The 20882-nt window shown below is 37.5% G+C and overlaps 1 protein-coding gene across 2 annotated transcripts in view; it reads right to left on the reverse strand.

Annotated features, from left to right (window-relative positions):
- Positions 1-1639: 1639 nt before the first annotated feature.
- GLCE (glucuronic acid epimerase) overlaps positions 1640-20882 on the reverse strand; it is a 113761-nt gene continuing 94518 nt past the window's right edge. For both annotated transcript variants that reach the window (XM_043919786.1, XM_043919787.1), the window contains exons 2-4: positions 12424-13019; positions 8616-8861; positions 1640-5898 (exon numbers count right to left, since the gene is read on the reverse strand). In XM_043919786.1, the coding sequence (XP_043775721.1) occupies positions 4874-5898; positions 8616-8861; positions 12424-13006 (1854 nt within the window). In that variant the 5' untranslated portion in view covers positions 13007-13019 and the 3' untranslated portion in view covers positions 1640-4873. The remainder of the gene's footprint in view (positions 5899-8615; positions 8862-12423; positions 13020-20882) is intronic.

The raw sequence follows: 20882 nt of genomic DNA on the forward strand, positions 1-20882 counted from the left end.
CTGAGCTTTGAGGGAAGCATCTTATGGAGGTAGCTAAGGTAAAATGAGGTTTGTGAATTAATGGGCCCCGATTTAGTATGACAGGTTAGAACACAGGGAATACGCAGAGGGACGACCATGTGAGGACACAGCAAGAAGGCGGGCATCTGCATGCCAAGGGAAGAGGCCTCAGAAGAAACCAACCCTGGTGACATCTGGATTTTGGACTTTTAGCCTCCAGAACTGTAAAGAAATAAATTCCCACTATTTAAGCCACACATTTCTGTGGCATTTTAAAAAATGGCAGCCCTAGCAAATACAGTGGTCCAGACCAAAGGAAAATGCAGAACTCACATTATATTTTTCTTTGTAATATAGACACTATGTTGTTAACCAGGACTCACTTATCCTAAGGATACAGTGGTAGCTTATGGAACCAGAGCAGAATGCAGCAGGCCTCAGAAATGCATTGGATCCAGGGCCTGAAGCACTGCCAAGATTCTGCTCTCATCTCTCTGCTTTTCACTGTGTATCCGCTTCAGTTTTTTTTCCTTTTTAATCCATCTCAATTTCCAGTTCCTGGGAAGAGACTGATTGGCCCAGATTGAGTGAGGGACTCACCCTGTCTACAGTCATGCCAGAGGAGGCAGAGTCACAGGGCACACAGTGGCCATCAGAGCCCTGTGGAGAGAGGAAGCATTCTCAGGAAAGCAGAGCTCACCAGACCATGAAACAGCTTCTCTGCAGCATGGAGGGTCTGACCCCCGTCAAAGGGCTATAGGGAGGCTAATATGTGATGCTCAGTGTGCTGAAGTGGAATGGTTGATGTATTAGCAGTTTGGCTACAAGTAGCAAAATTAAGACAAGAGCAGCCTGAGACCTCACTGCGACCAAGGACTTCTTGCAACCTGATGGCGGTTTCCCAACTGAGGATGAAAGAGAAAGAAGAAATGCCAACAATGCTGATTAGCAGCCTGTCAAATGATACGCACTCATCAGCTCGAAAAAGCTGATTGGTGATCAACTGGAATTCCAATATACAAATGGTGTGGGATATTTATAATCTAAAAAATAATGTGCAACGAGACATAACAGAAAGCCAGACTGGTCTCTGTGTTCATATATATTGGGAGCCTAAATCATTACTCTCTGAAAGGAAGAGGGGGAAAGATTAAGTAATGTTTTTTGTGCTGGAGAAGAGGGTAACATGGAAAATCAAGAAGAACAAATTTTCAATTAAATCAGAATGAGTCAAAAATGGTTACCAGCCTGAATTAGCATGGGAAAGGGCATCCTCACTACTGTCATGGCACCCTGCTTTCGCTCACATTACCTCTTCTTCTTCTAGCTGGTACCCAGGCATAAAGCCCCTGTTTAGCTCCATCTCCTCTGTAACACTCTCCCTGACTGACCATATCATTTGGCATTTTGTTTTTCTGAAACTGCTTGTGGACATTGTGTTCTCCACCACCCCACCCAGGACTAAACCTCCTTAGGGTGAAGGCCCATATCATATTCCCCAATTTGTCTTTAAGGGTCTCGTACACCTTTCATGAACATTTGTTGCCTGACTAGTTGCCACCAGCTGAACTGAAAATGGTCAGAAATCTGCTTGCTGGGCTCAAGTAATCTTAGAATAAAGAGAAGAGAAACATCCAGGTATAGTTCTTTTAAGATAAAAACTTTATTTTACAATTATATAAAGCAGCTTTACATTAAGCACAAACAATCCATTTACTTTGTATAGAAACAAAATACCTTTCCATCTGCAAAAAATCAAGTCTTGCTGCGTATAAAACTAGCGTGTGCACATTGTGCTTGGACCGCAGTCTGTGCAGCGTCACCGGGCCGCCCTCAGACGGGCGTCCGTAAACGCTTATTGCATATTTCACACACGGCCGATAGCCCGCACGTACAGTGGGGAGACGAGAAAACAACCACAAGGGGGGCGAAGATAGCAGCTTTCAGGGAGACTTCTGCACACCTCCAAAGAAGAAGGACTGCCACGCCTGGAGAGTTGTGCTTGTGTGCCATTTCTTGTATTTGCTCACGTACACTGGATGGTTTTTGGATGAAGCCTTTATGTACAGTAACTCTGAAAGGGTCAAACTTGACCTTTATCTGGGAACTTTTGGCTGGTTTTATAACTGAAGTGGCAACAGATTTATTTAAACATCAAAGCTAACTCAAGGTAAGTGTAAACAACTAATACCCATAATCTTGGAACAAGGAAAAATTTAAAGAATTTTTTTAAAAATGGTAAAATACCTTCCCCATTCTCTCTAATCTCAGACTAAACATTTTGCATGATTTAAGACCCTAGAAAACTCCATAGGTGTTAAGGAACAAAAATGATGGATGGTCTTGGGCAGTGTTTCCCCACATGTCCCTCAGATCATTTGCCTCAAAATTACCTGAATGCTTATTTTTAAAATGCAGACTACCAAGCTTCACAGGCAGATTTACTGGATATCTGGAATCTGTATTTCAGTAAGCTCCCAGGTGATTGTGAGGCATTCTAAAGTTTGAGAACCACTGGTTTGTACTGCCAGGGATACTACAGGTTCAACTCACCCTCTGAAAATCCTGGGATCACAGGAAAAATCGAGTTGCTATTGCAACATGGAAGGCAGGATGAGACCAACAGCAAAGAAATTGCAATGCCATTTCTAGATCAAAATGTCTTTCTATTTTCAGTGAGAAAAGACAGCCACATTGTTAAGGCACTGATATTTGTCACAGAAGCAGTACCATACTGTTTTCACTGATTCCCTCAATCTGAAGTACCAGTATGCAAACAGAAGGCAGAAATCTGGACTGCTCTAAATAATAACAAATACAATGGAGTAAAAAGGATTTCCAGACTGGAGAAAGTTTATTTTTGAGTGCTGAAAATAAAATTAAAAAAGGAGTCTAGATATTCTTATTGAGACATCTAACGTATGAAGACTACAAAGGTCAACAGCTAGGGGGAAACCTAACACCCCACAACTGTTGTGTTGTGGCAAAATTGACTTGTGGTCATATAAACTGGGAGTTTCAACTTACTTTTCCACAGCCAGTTTCCATGGGCTTCCCTGGTGGCTCAGATGGTAAAGACTCTGCCTGCAATGCAGGAGACCCAGGTTCGACCCCTGGGTTGGGAAACTTCCCTGGAGCAAGGGAATGGCTACTCACTCTAGTATTCTTGACTCGAGAATTCCATGGACAGAGAAGCCTGGTGGGCTACAGTCCATGAGGTCATAAAGTGTTGGACACGACTTAGTGACTAACACTTTCACGTCAGTTGTAGGTCTTTGTTCCGGCTGCTGATATAACATATATTTTGCACAAAGGCATGTATGCATTTTCCCATTTCTGAGTGGTGTTGGTAGGCTGAGTTCAGTCAAGATGCAGTGGGCAGGGAGGTGCCCACCTCGCTCTTGATGTGCATTTCATATAGGTCACACACACACACACTGCACTGCATGTGTCAGACTCAGTCCTCTGAAAGTAGGGGATCTCATATTTCCAATCTGTATAAGTTATTGTATTGATTTAAGGTATTGTCACACACTAAAACAGAGACAGCAAAATTAACCTCCCTCAGTTCTGACCTACTGCCTAAGTCCTAGAGCAGACACTGCCCAGGGTATGAGGGCTATGGTGCCTATTTATGTGAGGTATGTGAGATATAAAAACCAAAATAAAGGTCTGATTACACATGTACAGCTAATATAGTAGCATCACTTTTATCCAAGAGCTGAAATAATTTAAAATTAAAAACTGCAAAGAAAAAACACTGATACAGAAAAGTTTGGAACGCTTACACAAAAACTATGTATTTTGTATACATCAATAGTTTGGAAAGCTGTAGACCAAGAATGATCTAAGTAGGAAAAAAATCTGCTACAAGCCTTATAATATCTGACCTAATATTTTTCTTTAAAGGGGAAAAGAATGTTGGAAAGGCAGTGGTAGTGGACTTATTAAAATTACTACCTCCTCCACAAATTTAGGTTTATAGTAAAATTTCCCAAATGTTCCCAAAATGTCCCCCCCAAATAGACAAAACTCTCGAGTGTAGTCTGAAATGAAATACAAAATTTGAGATAGTGGCAAAAAGAAACCACCACAATGGGGGTAGAGGAGGGGTATACTGATTATCAAATCTTTACTGATTGTAGATCGTTTCATAAAACAGATAACATTTTTGCTCTGTTTTGTAATTTCTTGTGCAGTCAACAAGTTTCATTTTAGTTGTGCTTACATTATATAACTGTGAAGCCTGAACACTGGTTGTGTTTTTAATTTACACACTTCAAGCAAACCATAAATTCAAAATATTCTCCATATATAACAACTTGAACAAATGCAACAAATGCTCATCCATCCCTAAGAAATTAATTTATAGAAAAGAAAGATCATTTTTAAAGTTGCACACAGTCCACTATTCAGGCTACAAGTACATATTTACTGTATTTTAGCACATTATTTTTTTAAAGTCTGCTTTCAACATAAACATAAATAACCACATTTTAAAAGAGCCCCATACTAAGTCTTCAGACAAGTGCTGGACAGCTGGCCATTTAAGAGCTACTTACCGTTGTCTTTCCCCAATCGAGAGAACTGGACTAGCTGTGGAACTGAACAGGGTGATAAGCAAGGCCAAGTTAAATATCTTCATTCAGCCCACTGACTAAACACTTTTCTGCTCTAAATGCCAATGACAGTCTAAACACTAAACCCATGGAATGCAATTATCTCAGAAGACTGGTTTTAAGGATCATTTATCACTGATGTAATCCACAAAAACCTAGTATACAACCTTTTAAAATGTGCCTATGCTCTGCTGACATAGAGACTCTAGTTTCTGTGTACAGCAGAGGCTGACGTAGGATTTTGGTTCTGAGCTCTAGTTGTGCTTTGCCCGGCTGCCTTTAAGGTAGCTCTTCCACCTCTTGACAAATTCTTTGAAGATTGGGGACTCGTCAATGGTGCTGAGCAGCTGCAGTTGATTGATGTGGGTAGTGTGATAGTCCCAGCGGGCCAGGTTGGGGGCAATGCCAAGCATGAAGTGCCGGAGATCGTAGATGGTTCCTGAGCCAGTGTCGTACAAGGGGAGCATGGCTTTAAGGGATTCCATGCCACGCTCGTACAAGGACCTCGCTTCTTTCCCGAGTTTTTCCCCTGCAGTTTCTTTTAAGTCATACAGCCCAATTAAAGAATACATAAAGCCATTTAAAACAAAAGAGCTAGGTGTAGTTGGATATTCTTCATACCAGTCATGTTTATTCATAAACACAGCCTTGACTCCATGCTGCTCTGACAGAAACTTGTAAGGGGCTGTTGCCCTTAAAGCTGAATTGAGGAATCTATGGTCTTTTGTTAAGAGATAGGCCCTGACTAATGTAGAAATGGCTTGCCCTTGGGCCATGGCGGAGTACCACCCTGGCTCTAAAGACTTGAAGCCTTCCCCTAACTTACGGGTCACCATAATCGGCCAGCCGCCTTTCTCATCCTGGTTCCTCACCAGCCAGTCACTGGCAGCGAAGAAGGCAGCCATGTGGGCTGTGGTAGAGATGGTAATGTTATCAAGGAAGCCCTTCCCCTTCGCAACCAACCTAACCACCTTCTTGGGCATTATTCTTGTTGGCTTGACAGCTTTTGTGTTGGAAAGACCCACTCCTTTCCTGAGGTCAGTGACCAGGTCCCTGGTAACCGTGCTCCATGATGTTCTGGGCCCGATGCCATAGTATATGTCTCTTTCTTTAAAAGCAATTAGCTGGGTATTTGAGACATAATGTACAGTGAAGAGCTGATTCTTTTCTGTCGTTTCCAGAACCACAGACACACTTCCATTTGTTAAGAACTTGAGGTCAAATGAAATAATAAAATCTTTTGTGTTCCCCAGTTGTAAGGACACACCTTCACTGGTTTCTGCAGGGAAAAAAATATACCAAAAAATACTGGTTAGAATAGAAGGTCTCTCTCTGTATTTAAAAGTTACTTGCAATTCATCCTTGATAACCACTGACCATAGAAAATTAATACATCAATATTTTATATGTTGGATTATTACTTTTTTAATTTTAATTTTTACTAAGTTAACCATAAACAAATGGCAGAATTGTTGAGTCCACGATGGCTTGTGAGCATCAGACCAAAGCTCTTTTACCTTGTGGCCTGTCTAGTTTACATTAGAGGGGTTAATGGCCTTAGCAGATAGCTAAGGTACTGTGGTCAAAATGCCTTTTCTAGATCAAAAATTGTTTGACCAATAATCAATGACTGTCTAATATATCTATTCCACAAAAAGAAAAAAAACAGCCAAAAGCTGGTTTAACACAAAGAAAAGAACAGTTAGACATGAACTGATGGAACAGACAATTATGGAAGTTGTACGGAGACTGAGAACATCTTAGACTTAAACATCAAATGATGCTTTGAGGGACTTTTTGAAAAGCAATTTCAAAATTTTTTTTTGGCTATGCTGCATGCTTGTGGGATTGTAGTTCCCCCATCAGCAACTGAACCCAGCCCCTCACAGTAGAAGCATGGAGTCCTAAACACTGGACTGCCAGGGAATTCCCTAAAAATTTTTTATTTAATTAATATTTGGTAAGTATTTACTGTGTTCTAAGTGCTTTACACATTAATTCATTGAGCCATTATAACAATTACAAGGGTAGTGCTATTATTACTCTTTATGGATGATGAACACAGACAGAAAAGTTAAGTAACTTGCCTAAGATACAAAGAGTTGAACCCAGGTTGTTTAGTCTGGCTCTATGAAGTACATGCTCTTAATTACCCATTGTTGTTGGAAATGATAGGTTGTTTTCAGACATTCATTGGAATTGTGAATAAAACTTCTGGAAATTAAGCATTGGGCTCCTGTAGTCAACAAAAAGTGAGGAATACTGGGAGAGATGGAGGGGCAAGCATAGGTTTTGGAGTTAAACAAACCTAGTTTGAATTATTAACTCCACCACTTACTAGCTTTGAGATGTTCAACTCGGTTTCTTCATGTGTTAAGTAGAGATAATATTACTTTGCAAGGAAACTGTGAGTATTAAAAAGAAGAAGGATAGTGGCTTGGAACATAGCAAAAAGCGATGATGATAATTCTAAAGCCAAAGGTTTCAGAGACTGAAAAAATAGTAAGAGCTGTTCTATTTGGCAAATAGTCAAACAGGAAATTTCTCTTGCATATCTATAGTATGAAGACAGCTGACTCTCAGAAAGTTGACTTCTACAAATAAAAGAAACTGAGTATATTAAAACCAAACAGTAGTAGCAGCAGGAAGAAGAAGGAAAAAGAAATCAAACAACAAAATGTTTCTTCTTCTTCCTGTTGTTGCTACTGTTTGGTTATAATATGCTGTTTCTTTTACTGCTCTAAATAGAACAGAATTCAAGAGATGGTTCTAAAAAGCTTCCCAGCCCTTGAGGAGATCAAGATGAGGGCTGCTGTTTTCCACCCTAATCCAGACTACACTATTCATCAGTGTAAAAATAAGCCCTCTAGATGCACCCAAAATCAAAAGTCCTTTTTAGTCTAAGCATTTCCTGCTACAAGCCATAAGCTAAATATTCTTAAACATCTCCATGTACTTTCTCACCCAGCCAAGCCTGTTGTTTTACAATAGGCAAAGATGCTCTGTGTACTAGAATATCACAGAATGCCACAGGATAAAAGAAGTTTTAGTCACAGAATAAAAAACTAAAGGTCACTCATTATTTGCACTGCATTAAACACTGATAAATCCATTACTTAAGGCCATCTAGAAGGAGTAGATTTGTATTGTGGCTTTCAAGGTCTGTGAATTACACAGCCATCAATAAAGGACAAGGAGAGAATACAGAAAAGGTCTTCTAACCTTTTCACTCTTTTTATTTACCAACTGGCAAGGCTGGTGGGAGGAAGGATGAGTTCTGTTCTTGACAATATTTCTCCACAGAAAACTAAGCCTGAGGTGCTAACTAAAATTATTCCATTGTCTTTTTAACTAATGAACTCATTAATTCTCATGGATATTGATTAGTGGAGAGAAATACATTACCTCCCAATTAATGAGACTGTCTTAGTAAAAGGGGAAATGTTGCATAAAGTTAATTTGATTTTATAAAAGATTTTATTAATGAAATGGCTTTATATGAAGTTTGAAACAATCTAGCACATTAACAAAATTCCACATAGGAAGCAGGCCTGGTTGGTAATGCTATATTAGCTTGAAAAAATAAAAAGCTACTGGTAAAAAATCAGCAAAGGAAAGGATGGCTCTTTCTAGAAAGAAAAATTTCCACTTTAATGTAAAATAGCTTGAAAATTAAAGGATGAATACTACGCTGAAATATTAAACTGAGGAACTTCACTCCTGTGGGATATAGATTTCTGGAAGGAGAAAGCCCTCGTGCAGTAACCTGGTTCATGGGGCTTGGCTCTTCACACAGTAAGTATTCCTTATGTAACCTTGAACTTTTTAGCTGATCCTTTTTTAGATTTCATTTCAGTGACACTATTTGTGTCTTTATATATGTAATATCAAGGCATCTGCTAATGTGATTTTTACAACCATAAAAACCATTTTAAGCGAGTATCAGGTGCCATAAATCAACATAAAATTAGCAAACACACATAGAGCAGGACTTACCTGGAGCAATGAACTGTTTAACATTGGTGAATCTTGACTTATCAGCCACACTAGCCATAAAGCAGCCCTTGGGCACAGTCCAGTCATTGGGCTTGCTGTTTTTGTCCCTGTCTTCTGCTGTTTCATATACCTCTATGTGAGGGGGTTTCTCAGTTAGATTCTTGCTGTAGTGACTTAACCCATACTGTGCAATCTGGATTGGGTAGAAATAGCCTTGAGGTCCCCACTGCGTAGATAAAGGTACACCTATAAAATCGAGAAACAAAATAAATAACTAATAAATAACTATCTCCAGACATTCATAATCCTATTCTGAATACCACTTTTCACTGTTTTACTTCACAGGGTTATCCAGCAACTTTATTTTATTTATTTATTTTTTTGACATTCATATTTTTTTTTAATTTTTTTAAATTTTTTTATTTTTTTTTTTTTATTAGTTGGAGGCTAATTACTTCACAACATTTCAGTGGGTTTTGTCATACATTGATATGAATCAGCCATAGATTTACACGGGAATACGTGTATATCCAGCAACTTTAAAGCTTCCTTATTACACTGTTTTCATAATTACTAAAAATAGTACCAAGTTAACCAGAAATGAAAACCAAAATTAAATATTTATTCGTTCTCATTCATTATTTGTTAACAGATAACAATGCAGTGTTGTAAATTATCTTTTAAGGACTGATTTTTAATGAGTGCTACTCTTGCTCATAGCTATAGATGTCATTTTTCATAATTCTATTTTATCATTCAAGTTCTATACAATTTAAACACATATATTGATAGTTAACAATTACCTGTTTTATTCTAGAGTATTAAACCTGAAATTTTCTTAACATCTGTACTTAACAGTCAAGTTAATTATATATTCATCTTTCCCTCCAATGTTAAGATTTGGTCTAGCAACTATATCATCAGATGGTTAAAGTATTTTCTTAAGAAGCCAGCTATAACTAGGCAACTTAAAGTATAAACAATTTGCAATTCTTTCTCATATCCCTCATGTCAAAATGTAATTCCTGAGAATAAGGAGTACTTTTTTTAAAAAAATGAATTATGGTTGTATATTTAACCATGGATTTAAAAAATTTTTTTTAAAAGTACATTTGTTTTTATTTATTTGGCTGTCCCAGGTCTTAGTTGCAGCATGTGGAATCCAGTTCTCCTACCAGGGATTGAACCCAGGCCCCCTGCATCGGGAGTGCAGAGTCTTAACCACTGGACCACAAAGGAAGTCCCTTAACCATAGATTTTTGATAAATTCACTAATGGATTACCTCTTGTAAAGTTCTAAGTAAAAGTTTCAAATGTTTGGTATGGGTGTTTACTTTAGTAATTGCTTACATGGGAAATACAGTAATACCACACTGTACAGAATATTTTATTATTGCATCATGGTGTATGTGTTGAGAGATAAACTCCTATTTGGAGCCCTAAAATAAGTTAACAAGCAACAGATGGGCACAGCAGAAACCAGGAACTTATAAAACCATATGCATTATGCTGTAGTTTCAAAATAGTTTAAGGAATTGGGGACCATATAGGGTAAGAAACCTAGGCTGCAGATAAGCTTTTTAACTTCAATATTCTTTCCCCAAGGGTAGATTTCTTTTTTCAAAAGATTTTCAATGAGTAAAAGGAAGATTTACACTATCTTATTATATGGGTAATAACTATGATAATGTGCAATTGGCCTAAGAAGTGATAGACTGATCAATGGAACAGAATAGTAGGCCAGAAACATACTCTAGTTTTAAAATATTTTAGTATAATGATAAAGATTGTGTCATTGATCAGCAGGGGAAAGAAGACTCAATAAATGTTAGGGGAAAAAACATCTAAAATTAGACCTTGGCTTTATACCATTTGTCAAAATATAAATCAGCTTAGAGGGACTAAAAACTTAAATGTAAAAATACAAAACCATAAAACTATTAGAGAAAATAAAGATGAATAGCTGATCATGGCATGGCAAATGATTTTTAAGCATAAAAGTAGTAATTTTTGAAAAAATTCCTAAGTTTAGTAAATAGGACTAAAAATTTCTAAAACTAACAAATCATAAGTAAAATGAAAAGACAGTCAAATTAAAGAAAATATCTTTAACAAATGTAACAAGGTGCTACTACCCTTGCTACATATATATATATATATATATAAAAGGTCTCACAATATATTTTCCCAAAAATCAACACTAATCACAATGAAAAGAGAGGGGAAAGAAAATCAAGGCCATTCTATAACAGTTAAAAGGATTTGAAAAAGATACCTGACCTCACTAGTTGCTACAGAAAGAAAATTATGAGACTCCTTTGTAAATGACAGATTAAAAATAATGTTTCATGATGGCAGGAGTGAGATGATGAGTACCCTTATACTCTGCTACCAGAAGCATGAACAGGGTCAACCTTCTTGGAAAATAGTTTGGTAAAACTGACTGACACTATTTGGCAAGGTAATTTATTTCCTAGGGAAACAACTCTGAGAATACATTTAAAACAGTAAATGATTAACTATGAATATCCACACCATTATGTATAATGACAAAAGATATATGACCTAACTGTCCAACTAAAGAGCAAGGTTCCATACATTATTCCATACATTTTTATGGAATATCCTGATTATGAGTATTAGTGCTTAAAACGCTCAATAAATATTCAATAATAAGAGGAAATAATCCTGTTGAGGGGAAAAAAAAACAAAATCAACTACAGAGCATGATTCTAAACTGTTTAAAAAAGTGTATATACACAACAACAACAAAAAGATTGGAAAAAACATCAAAATATTAACAGTGGTTATAGGTGCTTTTCACTTTTAGCACCTAGGCACCTACTAAGCTTACACATTTTTAAAAGTTACTGGCGGAAAAAGGGTTGGCAATGGAGAACTTTCAAGTCTCTAACAAACTGTTACCCTCTTGAACACTGCACAATAAATATCATTACAACTATGTTAAAACATATACCTAGGTATAAAGACCTTCTGAGAATATACAAAAATGGCAATCATTATCTTGAATGGTAAGAATCTATATGAATGTGGCCCCTTCCTTCTACTAAAGATTCTGTAAAGATATTACAAAAATTAAAATATTAAGATGTGAAAATTACTTTTTATAACAAAATGAGAAAAATGAAATAAAACTCAAACCAAGAAATCTTAAGACACATTGTTCTTTCCTTTGATTATATTATATACTTTAGAGTCAAATTCAGCTTGACTTTCTGATCAATTCTAGGTTTGAAATATAAATTCCAAAACATCCATAAGGAACCCTCAGTGCTCCAAATTTTAAAGACAAGGAAAGACAATATACACAGCAGACTATAGGAGTTCCAATATAGGTTCAGAGAAAATGGTACTATGTATTATCTTGTTCTGAGAACTTTAACCCTTCAACCAGAGATGATACCTGGCTAATCTGATAACAAGACGGCACTGGTACATTGATGGGTTTGATGGATGGTCTGTCTCCCTTTCCCATCTCCTCTCATAGGATAATAACTGTATATTTTAATGTAAAATTTCTGAAGATGCTGTGCCTTGACTTTACTGATAACTTGAGTTCCCGGGGCAGGTTAATGGCATAATCCTATTTAATCAGGTATGATATTATTGGAGCCCTTGAATCACCATCTAGAAAGCTGTCCAAGGTTCAGGTTTAACCTGTTCCTCCCTAAGTCAGAGCGGTGATAGGTAAGCTGTGTAAGTACTTGCTATGTAATTAACAGTTACAGTCACTTATTCCTCAACACAATCTGGATAGAAAAATGCAGTGGAGTAGATGGATACCAACCTTCAACCCCACTTATGCACTTGACTCTGTCTCGGACTTCCACATTGTAGCCTTCAAAGGACATAAACACACCATCAGGGTGATAAGGGGCTCTCTGTGCATAGACTTTGGAATAGCTATGAGAGAATTCAAACCGATCATAGCCATCATACTGAACCACCTTTCCGTAAACATCAAAATATTTCTCTACCCAGGTGAATGGAAGAAAGACTTCATTCCCCTCTCGTCTCCCTTTAATTGTGTGTTCATCATTTATGAGGCAGTCAATTTCTTCATATTTGAGCCCTAACACCTTGCTTGCCCCATTGTTAATGAAGCCCCCGACAACAGGGGGTGCTTTCTGCTGTTCCTGAGGGAAGGCCTCCTCAGACTGCTTGGCCATGTGGTTCACATAGTTGTTGCTCTCAGACGCTGCCGCTCTTTTTTCTAAGGCATCCACTCTGAAGCCACTACTCAAGTGCCGCGGAACCTGGATCGCTTTGTCACTGGAACACTTATTCCACAAAAGTACTGTGACCAAAGTGAAGAGCGCGCAGATGATAATCAAAGTCTTATAGTTGACCCGAGCTGCCAAGCAACGCATATTCAGACCATACCTATGGAGGCAAGAAGAAAAATTCACACAAAGATGTACTACTGACATTTCACAGGATAAGGTTTACTTTTTTAATACTGAACCACCACACTAGGGCAGTTTTATTAACTGCATGTAATCTGATCACAGTTAAAATTACTAACTCAAACTTTTCAGCAGAGACAAAGAAAAGGCAAGAGGTGCTTCCCCCTCTTAAAATGCTCAGTTGGCACAATCCTCTAAAGCAAAGATCCCCAAACTTTCCCTGTTCGTGCCTCCCTTGGGTTCTTAATAATTTTTTCACAAAGCCCCTAAGTCAAAAGAAATACCTATTCCTTCCATTTATGAAGTAGGTGGGCTCCAACAACTTAATACATGCTTTTGTCCTAACAACTGAGTAGCTGTTTGAAAAAATATAACATGGTGCCAAATCCAACAATGCTCATTCTGTGTTACCTCTCAGGAGCATGAAATAGTAAATGGCTCTTTCCTTTCTGAAACACTTTCTTTCCTGACTTCCAGGGCACCACTCTTTCTTGGTTCTCCTTATACCCCACTAGATGCTCCTCCTAGTCATCTTCAATCATTCCTTCTCATCTCCCTGAATCTTAATGTTGAAATGTCTTAGGGTCCAAGTCCTCAGACCTCTTCTTTATCTCTATTCATTCCCAGGTGATCTCACCCATGAATCATATGGCATTAAATACAATTTATATGTTGACTTTTCCCCAAATTCTATCTCCAGGCCAGATCTTTCTTCAGAACTACAGGCATACATGTGTATGTGCCAATCCAAGTAACTGACATCTTTATTTGGAGGTCAAATGGATTTCTGAAACATAACATTCAAAATTTATTCCCTAAGCTTTCCCCTCAACCTGTTGTTTACTGGTCAGACCAGAAATGCTGAGTCCTTTCTTGTTCACCCCAATCCAACCAGTCAGGAAATCCTGTTGGCCCTACCTTTAAATCATATCCAGATTCTAATCATTTTTCACCTACTCCACTGTTAACACCATAGTACAGCCACTGCCTTTTTTCACTTAGAAAGTTTCAATGATGGGGGCTTCCCAGCAGTGGTAAAGAATCTACCTGCCAATGCAGGAGACATGGGTTCGATCCCTGGGTCAGGAAGATCCCCTGGAGTAAGAAATGGCAACCCACTCCAGTATTCTTGCCTGGAAAACTCCATGGACAGCAGAGCCTGGCAAACTACAGTCCATGGGGTCACAAAGAGTTGGGACAGCTGAGTGACTGAGCACACTGTAATGATGTCTAAGCTGCTCTCCCTGCTCTTTACCCTTGATCTACTATTCTACCCAAAGTCTACTCTCAACATCGCTCTCAGAACAATGCATTTAAATATTAGCCAGATCATGTCATTCCAGTCATGATAGGAGAAGAAGATGATGCTGTCGCCCCTATCATCTTGTGGTATACCAACCAGTTGTGACTGAATGTAGGTAGTCCTGGCTTGCTTGTAGCTGGGGTCATTGGGAAATATAAAACTATAGGTTAGTTATATGTGCAACATATGGAATATCTCAGCACAATGAAAGTAAACAGCTTATTGCTGTTTGCTACAGTAGCTCTAATTTATTTCACGGTGTAAATCCACAACTACTCATTTTATGGTTGTAATCCTTCTTTCCCCTTTTCCTCTCAATAAACCCTTCTGGCAGCAATGAGATTTTTAAAAAAATCAAACTGTTAAAAGAAAAGGTTTAATGAAAAACTACATAATGATTTTCTGTTGTTCAGGAAAGCTGATGATAAATGTGTAATTCACTCATTTCTTTTAATTCCAAGAGGAGGTAAACCCTGAGCCCTTGCATGGCTGAAAGCAACTTTATTCTGCTCTCACCTTTGATTAATAGTTTGGCAGGATATAGAAGCCTTGGGCTGCATATCATTTTCTTTCTAAATGCTGAAGGCAGTATTTTACTTTCTTAAAGCATTACCAGCTACTGATGAGAGGTCTGATTTCAGTCTGATACTTGTCATTTTGTGCATAACTTCCCTCTGGATCTTGTGTTTACCCTAGGAATTCTGCAGTTTTACAAGAATGTGTTACAGTATGATATTTAATTCACTATCTCAGCACGTGGCGTACTCTTTCAATCTGAAACCTTGTGTTCTCTTATTCTTATTCAACAGATGTAGTATCCTTCTGGAGCTCTGAGTATGTTAGAGTTCTGTTCCTGTAAATTCCTCTCTGATGGCTCTATTTTCTTTAGTGGTAACTTTCCTGGTTATTTCAGTCTCTTTCACAGTATTAGCTTTCCTGACATGCTTGTGATCTTTGGTTACTCACTCATCTTTAGGCTTGAATGACTCATTAGCCAACACAGATTTCCTCTGTCATTGTGAAGATGGTCTGATTTCTAGCTAGACTTCTCTCCAGAGAGGAGCTCTGTGTGGGCTAGGTACAGGCTGAGTGGTACTGTTCCTTTAGGGTATGTGGGTGGGGACCCAGCAGGCCCTCTAAATGCCAGAATGAAGATGACTTTTTCTTTTATTCTGGGGACATAAACTTGTACTCTAGAAGCCTTAGCTTTTCCCAATTTCTCTAAAGAAAGCCTGGCAAGATGTGGGTTCAATCCCTGGATTGGGAAGATCTCCCAGAGTAGGGTATGGCAATGCATTCCAGTATTCTTGCCTGGAGAATCTCACGGACAGAGAAGTCTGGTGGGCTACGGTCCATGGGGCCACAAAGAGTAGGACATGACTGAAGCAACTTAGCATGCGTACATGCCAGCTGTCTGCAGTTCAAGTGCAGGGATGAGAGGTCGGGAGAAGGAGGGTAGAGCTGTGCCTTCTAGTACTCAAACAGAAATCCAGAAATATGTTCAATTATCATTCTGTGGTAATCTTCCCATTTCTTGTTATTGATTTCATTTCTTAATTCTATATATTTTATTTCAGCGGGGCAACAGGAGGGAAGGGAGGCAAAGATACGGGCTTGATCCAACTTGGAAATCATACACAGATTGTAAGAGCCGGAATCCAATAATATATTTTATCACCTGCATTTACTATGAGAAAACATGTTGAATGCAAAAAAAAAAAAAAAGTGTGGAACAAGCAAATCTTCATAAGTCATGTATTTATAAATTGAGGATTTCCTTATATAGCAGCATGGGCAAATTGATAATAATAAGTGATGTTTCATAAAAAAAAAAAAAAGCCCTCCATTAAAAACATTTATGTGGAAACTTTTGAATTATCTGTCAGATATACCTAACATTTAGGCCAGTTTAAACAGAAATATAAAGCTTTTGTCCTTCTTTGAGATGCACTCTTCCTCAGTGACCCAAAAGACCTGCTTATGGAACTAGCAGACTACTATTATGATGAGGCACATGATGGAAAAATAAAGAAAAACCAAAATTAAAAACTTTCAATAACCTTTACATCCAGATTTTTAAGCAATCAGGAAAAGAAATAAAAACAATCAAGGCTTCTCAGAGAAATCATTCTGAAAGGTCCCCTTCCCCATTAAGTCAAAGTTGTGAGAATTATCACTGACATTGACTGAAATGGTGAATCAATAAAAATCCATGAGTCTATAATAACATTCAGAAAAGGAGAAAGCCAGAAAAGATACTTATGTCATTTTTTGATAAAAATATGTAACTAAGTGAAAGAATTTATTTATCTAGTCTTTGCAGGAGAACAAACCAATAAAGATGATAAAAAATTCTATTTTACAGAAAACGTGTGGCTAATAATGTGGAAGAAAAAAATTAAAACCAGAAAATTAATATATGTGATTCCTCATGAAATTATTAATTTAGGCAAGTATTATACCCAGGCATATGTTTGATAGGGACTTCATGATTCATACTGTGTGCAAAGTAACACCAAGTACATTATTTCCCAGTCACAAGGAGAAAAAGCTGAAACTCTACAATGAAGGGATCAGTCATCACCCTAAGTTAGTAGTTAAATTCAATCTCATTAATGATGACCCATCCAGATATTGTGCCTCTTGATAAGTTAAAATAAAAAATACATAGCCTATTGCATATCCCAGACAAAAATGTTTAACTTGGATCTCTTAGGCCCTATGATTTAACTTTGCGTTAACAGAAAATACAAAGGACAGAGGAACAAGTTAAATGCAGATGCAACCAATACATCTAGAAATGAAACAGCCTGCAGGGGAGTTGGCTCCATCCCCTCAATAGATTAATGGCATGAAAAGAAAATGGAAGTTGGGTTAGAGTTTTATAAAAAGAGACTTAAGGACTATAACAACCAGATGTGAAACCTGGTCTGAAGCTGGGAAATTTGACTACGGACTTGGTAAGAAGAAAAGATGGAAGGACATATGGAGGTTAACACTGAAAAAATGAGGTTACAAAATGCACATATAGTATGATTTTCTAATTTTCCAAGAATATATTTATTGTTTTTTAAAACCATACAATAGAAAATTAAGAAGGTCAAAGTCACTTTTGTTAAAATATTAAATGTAAATTTTGAGTTAAAATATTTAGTTTTCAAAAACAGATGGTGACATTTTTTTGGAGGGGAGGATGGAGAGAAAGAAAACTCTGAGTATTGACATGCAGTACTAACTACCAAATAGGCTTATCTAAAGGTAAGTGCAATAATTTTATTATGTTTCTCAGATTATAGAAAACTTCTACATTTTGAAAAGTAGACTGCATTGACATTTTGCTAAGTATAAGTGACAGTAACTTTAAAAGCTAAAACCAGGGTTTTCTGCTGAATAGTGATAAGCTTCCTACTCATTTTAAAGCCTTCGCTACATCCATGAATTAGATTAACCTTTCAAGTTAAAGGGGATAAAAGTAAAAAAATAAATAAATTCAAAAACCATGAAAGCTTATGTACTGCTGATCTTAAATATTTATTTCATTAGAGACATAATACAAAAAAATTTAGTTTAGTAACTTTAGAGATCTAAAATAGGAAATAACATTCAGTAAACATCAAAAAGAAAATGTAGTAACTTATTTGCTGAAACCCTTAAAAATTAAATAAAGCAAAAATATAACTTAGTTTCCCTTTGGGAGAGCAAACAGTTCTCTTCCAAAATGATTTGCAACTCAAAGAAATTTTCCTGATACTTTACTTTTCAAATTCATTTTCCTAATTGAATATTTCAAGTAACCATTAGAGTAATTTAGTACACATGAAAACTGGATATCACCATGAGTTTTTAAACTGTGAAGGTCATATTTCAGTTAAGAACAACCTTTAAATAAATTTGTAAAGGAGTTCAGTGACAGAAATTATCGGCTTTTTCTTTCCTCTGAATAATGTAGACCAAAGCTTGCCTGCCCATTATTTTCTCTTATCTATTTACATATCTAACAACTAATATTCTTGTAATCCTTTGGGCTTCCCTGGTGGCTCAGACAGTGAAGAATCTGCCTGCAATGCAGGAGATTTGGGTTCGATCCCTGGATCAGAAAGATTCCCTGCAGAAGGAAATAGCAGCCCACCCCAGTATTCTTGCCTGGAGAATTCTATAGACAGATGAGCCTGGCAGGTTGCAGTCCATGGGGTCACAAAAGAGTCGGACACAACTGAGTGACTAACACTTTCAACAGTTTCAATCCTTTGGTACCAAGTAAACAGAAGGAATAGTAGCTGCTCAATAGATAATCAAACTGGTTCAATCAGTACCTATTCAGCAGCTAACATATGGCAGATACGGCACAATTCCTGTCCCTAAAGGCCAGGTTGGTGGGAAACACAGGCATAAACACAATAATGCAACAACACATCAACTATAAAAAAGAAAAGTTATATAGAATGTGCTATGAAACACTGTAACATTTTAAGTATGAAGCAAAGTGAGTACACTGACAGTCAAGCATGCTTGGAATCAGGTGTTTCCATTTGCCATCTCCTCTGCTTGGAAACTTGTTTCCCCAGATATACACCTGGCTTGCTCCCTTACTTCTTTAGGTCACTGCTTAAGAATTACTTTATTAGAGAGACTCTTTCTGACCACCTATCCTAAGTAGGAGGTCTCACCCCATCTTCTCTAGGTTCTTGACTTTTCTTCATAGAATTTATCATTACTTGATATTTTTGTTGCTGTTGTTCAGTCACTAAGGCATGTTCGACTTTCATGACCCCATAGACTGCAGCATGTCAGGCTCCCCTGCCCTTCACTATGTCCCAGAGTTGTTCAGATTCATATCCACTGAGCTGGTGATGCCATCCAACCATCGATCCTGTCATCCCCTTCTCTTCCTGCCCTCAATCTTTGCCAGCATCAGGGTCTTTTCAATAAGTCGGATCTTTGCATCAGGTGGCCAAAGTATTAGAGTGTCAGCTTCAGCATCAGTTCTTTCAATGAATATTGAGGGTGGATTTTCTTTAGGATTGACTGGATTGATCTCCTTGAAGTTCAAGGGACTCTCAGAGTCTTCTCCAACACCACAGTTCAAAAGCATCAATTCTTTGGCACTCAGCTTTCTTTATGATCCAACTCTCACATCATACATGACTACTGGAAAAACCAGAGCTTTGACTAGACAGACCTTTGTTGACAAAGTAACATCTCTGCTTTTTAATATGCTATCTAGGTTTATCATAACTTTTCTTCCAAGAAGCAAGCATTTTTTTAATTTCAAGGCTACAGTCATCATCTGCAGTGACTTTCGAGCCCAAGAAAATAAAGTCTCTCAGTTTCCATAGGAAACTGTTTCCCCATCTATTTGCCATGAAGTGAGGGACTGGATGCCATGATCTTAGGTTTTTGAATGTTGAGTTTTAATCCAGCTTTTTCACTCTCCTCTTTTACTTTCATCCAGAGGCTTTTTAGTTCCTCTTCACTTTCTGTCATAAGGGTGGTATCATCTGCATATCTGAGGTTACTGATATTCTTCCCAGCAATCTTCATGTATATATAATAATCAGAATTTAAAACACTTCCTTTACCACCCCCCAAAGTCCCTCATGCTGCTTTATAGTCATTCCCTTTCTGCCACTAGTGATCTTTTATCCCTATAATTTTTCTTTTTCCAGTATGTCATATAAAGAAATCCTATTAAGTAGCCTTTTGTGTCTGGCTTCTTGCTCTTAGCAAAATGCTTTTTAAGGTTCATCCACGTTGTTGGTGATATCAGGCATCAGTTTATTGCCGAGTATATTCCATTGTATAGATGAGCCACAGTTATTTACTCAGTCACCAGTTGATAAGCATTTAGTTTATTTCCAATTTGGGATTTTTATGAATAAACTGCTATAATCATTCATGTTTATAACCTGTTTAGTTTTAGTATATTTGGGTTAATATGGCATTATCTTGAGTCCCTGGCATTCTGTTGAGTGACTAATTCATGGATTCCTTAGTCTTAAATAATCTAAAATATGAACCCTCTATTAGAAATTAGAGATGAAGAAACTCGACTGTTTTCAATGATAATTTGGAGGGTACTTACTATATGACATTTAGGACATACTTTTTGTTTTTATTTAATTTAGCATGCTGTAGTAGTAAAAAGATAAATGATATATAGTGGAGTATATAGAAAATGTAGTATAATGGCAAACACTGGACTAAGACTTTAGAAATTGAGTTCTAGTTATTTAATCTGGTTTCAATTTCCAACTCTATCTTTTATTAGACTTCAGACACATTGTGACTTTGAACAAGACTCACAGAAATGAAGCAATGGGCAATGGTTGAGCCAACAACTGACTCCATATCAGTTTCTTCTGGAAAATTGAGATAACACTCTTAAATGTGATTCCATTAATAAGACCCAAAACTGCTTGTCTCTTGCTCCCTTCCCCCCCCCCCCCCACCCCTTTTAAACTGAAGTACAGTGGATCTGTAGCACTGCGTTTCTGGTGCACAGTATGGTGACTCAGTTGTATATTTGTGTATATTACT

Source organism: Cervus elaphus, chromosome 12 (assembly GCF_910594005.1).
Source record: "Cervus elaphus chromosome 12, mCerEla1.1, whole genome shotgun sequence".
NCBI classification, from domain to species: Eukaryota; Metazoa; Chordata; class Mammalia; order Artiodactyla; family Cervidae; genus Cervus; species Cervus elaphus.